This window comes from Chaetura pelagica, unplaced genomic scaffold, assembly GCF_000747805.2.
Source record: "Chaetura pelagica isolate M959 unplaced genomic scaffold, ChaPel_1.0 scaffold66, whole genome shotgun sequence".
Classification (NCBI taxonomy): Eukaryota; Metazoa; Chordata; class Aves; order Apodiformes; family Apodidae; genus Chaetura; species Chaetura pelagica.
The window spans coordinates 447,424-452,448 of NW_009953811.1; the positions used below are offsets into that span (position 1 = coordinate 447,424).

Consider the following 5,025-nt stretch of genomic DNA (forward strand, 5'->3'; position numbering starts at 1 on the left):
TAGAATGAAGTTAATCTGAAAGCCAACTAAGCACCCTTCAGCCAACAGAATTTGTACTTTTAAATCATAACCCAAGCCTATCTCTACACATCTATCAAAGGCTGAGATAGCAATAAATTACTGAGGTTGAGGAAGAAGTTTGGTTGCTTATTAACTCCATGCTCAACAAAGCAGAATAAAAGTATGAGCTCTGAGATACTCTCATGTTAGCGACTATTCTACTGTGTAAGTCTGCAGAGGAAACTATGTAAGGAAGATGACTGACAAGTGCAAGGGCTGTACATAGTGCAGGGAGGATACAGTAAATTAAAGGAAAAGCCTTACATTCTTGGGATGGGAAATAGATTATTCTCTCCTGTGGTACTGCTGCTGCCTTCGCTATCCATGCTGTATCCACTGCCAAAACTACTGGCTGACGAGCCAGTGGAGACAGAACTTTCTGCAGGTCGGTGATTAGTAGACCTTGCTGTACAGGGTGGGAACAGTGGGTTACCAAAAACCTTGCAAGATAACAGTGCCATCCACATTAAGAAAAAAAAGTAATTTATCAAAATCACATGCTGCAAACATTTTTACTTTTTTCACTCTACATTCCAGTATTGCATTATGATCTTCTGCAGATGATGTGTATTTTCACGTAGAATAAGGTGTTCTAAACCAAATAGTATACCACAATATTTTTTCTCCAGTCATTTTAATAGTTCAAATCAACAGCCTGAAGGAACAAGAGAATGTATTAGATTGATTAACACTGCTTTTCTGATTAAAGCTACAGAAAACCAGTTATTAATGTGAAGCATTTCATATGGTAATCTTGGAAAACTGAAAGTCCCAGTGGGCTTCATATTCCTCATGAAATATTCGTTGCATTTGGTGATTTTGTGAAGGAGAGGAAGCTGAAAGGAAATACCAGTACACCATCTATAGTCACAGAGACTGTATGAAGACCTTCACCACTCCTCAGATGTAAAACAGCTACTGCATTATATTTCTCAACTGCTTCTACCAATTTGGATCTCTCTTAATACATGCCTAGAATTTTAATGCATATATTTTGACAGTAGATGCTCTAATCTCATTTAAGACTTTTTGGTGTAGAAAATACACATGAACATATGTTATTTTTACTTCAGATGCCTCATTTTGCGTTTTGGATATTATTGTACTACATGAACAAATCTTCCACTATTCAGCCTTTAGCGAGTTGAGGAATATAAACAAAAAAGGACACAGTGACATTACATGTAACAATTAATACAGGAAGAGTAGAGTAGCTGTTCTCATATTGAATAACATAGTTGTCTGGGAATATTATTACAGAGTTTTGGATTTTTTTGGTTAAATGTCCTCTACTACACCTGCTATTGTCATGTGTCATCTGTTCCAACTGACTGAGTGTACACTGAAGAAGAAAAACACAACTTTTCTGTAAAAAAAGAATGTAGTTTTATGTTATTTTGGTGAATTGTGAAACTCTAATGCAAGAAGTTAAAGGAGATTCTTCTTTAATCAAGCTATGAGTCAATTATCTAAATGGAAATTACTTCAAATAAGCGCCAGAGCCCCAGTGGTGTCTTGCCTTAAACTGGCAACTGATATTATTTGATGTTTGACTGAATGAATAATAATATTTTTGGCGAAGACTGCTCCATGCTACCTAATGGGGGACCAGTAAGCTGTGTGTGGCTCATCAAACAATGCCAAAGCAGATTAATAATTGGACCTAGAAGAGAGGAATGAAGCAATTCATATATCATCAATCCTTGGGTCAAACTGTGAGTTAAGACAGAACTCCTACTCTGCAAAGTGATTCTTCGTTGATAAATGAAGTTGGCACATAACTTTTTTCTTTTTTTTTTAAACTCTATTAGCCTCCTCTGCTTCACTGTCACCTACAGCCACAGAAGTAATCTGTCAGTCTATATTATTTTCAGTTAAATATATTCTTTAGCTCTATTTCAGGATTTTATGTATTGATCATAGTCTATCTTTCAAGGTATTAATACAAATTAACAAATGGTAAAATCATTGTGTTATCAACAGATACTCTTGTTATCTGCTCAGAAAGTCACCCATCACTGTTCCAGCATAGGCAGCCAGGGCACAGGTTGTTCTATCACTTTGAGTTCGTGGAACTGAGTGAATTCCTATGACTATGGGGATGTGTCAGGAAAGTGTTGGGAACCGCCAGGCAAGAACGAGATTTCAGAGATGTCAAGCTCTCCTTTAAAGCACATTCTTGCCAGCTGCTCTGTATTCAACTGCCTGCACTGGGGCTATCTCCTGCCATCCTGAGCTAATCCAGAACCTCAGTTCTCACAGTTTGTGTGACCTGTGTGACTTCTGATGTTTATTGTTTAGGATTCTGAGGGAACTGTTGTAAATAATTTCTTATATCTTTATGGGTGGATTTCTAAAACCAGCAAGGACCTAGGATTTGTGTCAAGCCAGAAATGCTTCAATTAAGCCTTTATAAATGGCTTAGAAGTTTTGCTACATCTATTCATAATCAAAAAACTGTTGTTTCTTTTGAAACAACTGTATCCTGATGGTCAGTTTGCTGCATTTTTAGTTCCTCTACTATTTTTATTAATTTCCTATGTTGATTTTTTTTTTTTTTTCCGGTAAGATCTCTTGGTGAGTGGTTAAAATGGATCCAAGTTGGATTTTTAAAATTCTACATTTCCATGTTTGTTTGGGTTTTTTTGTTTGTTGGTTGGTTGTTTTTTTTCTTCCTTGTGTGGTCTGTGAAAATAAAGAACTACAGTCTTAGTTGGTGACAGAAGATGAAAACAACAAATAGATTTACCACTAGTTTAGTGAGCTCCTCCATAACTCATAAGGCATCCACATTTTCTATATATCTATATTTTTACAGATAACTCTAGAACTCTAAGCTGCTGCTGCTGGTTATACAGGAAACTTCCAAGTTCTGCAGATGTGGCAATGCCTGCTGTCAGGCAATATTTTCTTTAAAAGTTTGAGTATAGATGCTTCCCTTTTCAGGTATCTGTCTAGAAGCAGAAGCACTATTGTCAAAACAGGTAGGGGAAGAGTTCTATTTGTAAACTGAATAGAAGGAGGGAAAAATGTTTTTGAGGATACATTCAGCATTAAGATTGGAGACTTTTTGCTTGAAAAAAACCTGGCAGTCTTGTGAGAACCCCTGGGTAAAAACCAAAAGGGCTGATAGCATCATGCTGAGTACTTTCAAAGAAATGCAAGCCCATGGGAGCGGATGAAATCACCAGACTGCTTTGGATACTTATCTGCTGATCAACAAACTGGGCATGTCACACACAACGTCTTCTGGCAGGCGCCTGTCTAATCATAACACTCAGTTGCCTTGTGTTTCAGGTGTTCCGACCTCAAACTGCCTCTGAGGTGCCTGTTTACCTGTTTTTATGAAGGCTTTGCTAGCACTAAAAGCAAGTGCTGCTCAGGCTTTGTAAAGTTCTGCAGTGTAAAAACCTGCTATTGGAACTGCTAAGTTGCATGCTTCATGAACTGGCAACCGAATGGAGAGATATAATTAGTGATCAAAGGGATGTGCCTCAGGTCAGTCCTAATAATTTCTTTTTCTCACTTTTCCTCATATTGAACAGTACTTTGAACCATGGTCTCATCTATTTCAGCCACATTTATATAACAGACACTGCTTTCACCACACACTGAGCAGTGATATTTTCTGAAATTTCAGCATAACTCTTTACAGAGCAATTTAGCATTTGAAATGAGTAATTGCAGAAAAGCACTCAAGCTGTGGTGATGGCATTTCTTTACCTAACAAAGCAATTCTGATGAAATAATTTTCTTCTATATGCTCCATAGGGTTAGCCTACCATCTAATAGATTTTTAAAATAAGTTATCAAATGAAGAATTTGAGCAATTTCCTGAAATTACATGTCAGCTTAAAATGGTGGGAGAGTAAATAGCAGGAATCACCAAAGCAAAATGTGCCAGCTATTAGACTGAAACAAGACTCAAAAGACAGCCTTGGATTATTCCTATCTACGGAGACTAGGGACAAACTGTTCTGGCTTTGATAATGATTCCTGGAAATTGGGTATTTGAAGCAGTCTGTAGGCCCATTTAACTTGGAAATTAAAAGAGTAGTGAAGCTAGGCATAAAACAACTTTCAATAGTAAATTATTTAAAGTGCGAAACATTCTAAATTACTGCAGGAAATTAAAACATGGCATTGTCTATTAAAAGTGTGAAAATGTCTATAGACCTAAAGGGACCCCAAATAAGCAGGTATTTAAATCCACAATCATATCCAATCCAAATGATTCATAGAGCCCAAGAATCGGTTTCCTTTCACTCCATATTATTGCTAACGCCAGTAAATAGAACCTAGTGATAAGGAAAATTCCTATTTATTTTAATTTCTTACAGCTAAGTGGCTAGAAATTACACAGTGCTGACTCAGACCTGTATCAGGGATTTTACAGAGCTGGTGATATCTTGGTACACACATCACAGCACATTTGTGTGCAGTTTTTACCTGTTATGCTGACACTTAAGCAAACTTCTGTCAAAGATATTGGCCCAAGGGTATGCTGCTTTTTGAACTAAAGTGCTTTAAACCAGACATCTTTGAAAGGTGTAAATTGAGAGGCTCATTTGGGTACAATTGTGAAAATACTGATGTATAGTCTATCTACTCTAGCTATTCTAGCTAGTAATACTAGCTCTGATAGTAGGCCTACCTCTGACCAGTATAATCACTCGACACACAACTATTTGGAACATAGTTTCCTCTTAGGATAACACAGAAAACTTTTTGTTTTCTTGGAGGTTTTCAGAAAATGTAATTTTCAATTCCCTGATGTTTGGAATGGAAAAAAACACTTTCCTATTATCAAGTATAAAACCAGGAAAAACAGACAGAAATTGCATTAGTAGTATATATTGTTTGTATAACCTAAAATGTTTCCCTGCCTCTGCCTCCTAGTGAAATCTTTGTGGTACCAGTACATATGTTTGGACCTTTAAATGAAAAACATGGTATTTTCCCTAC

At 36.8% G+C, this 5,025-nt stretch overlaps 1 protein-coding gene across 1 annotated transcript in view; it reads right to left on the reverse strand.

Annotated features, from left to right (window-relative positions):
- The window catches only part of PCLO (piccolo presynaptic cytomatrix protein), a 333,240-nt gene that overhangs the window by 44,228 nt on the left and 283,987 nt on the right, over positions 1–5,025 (reverse strand). The window contains exon 22 of the mRNA XM_010001252.1: positions 325–466. Within this exon, the coding sequence (XP_009999554.1) occupies positions 325–466 (142 nt within the window). The remainder of the gene's footprint in view (positions 1–324; positions 467–5,025) is intronic.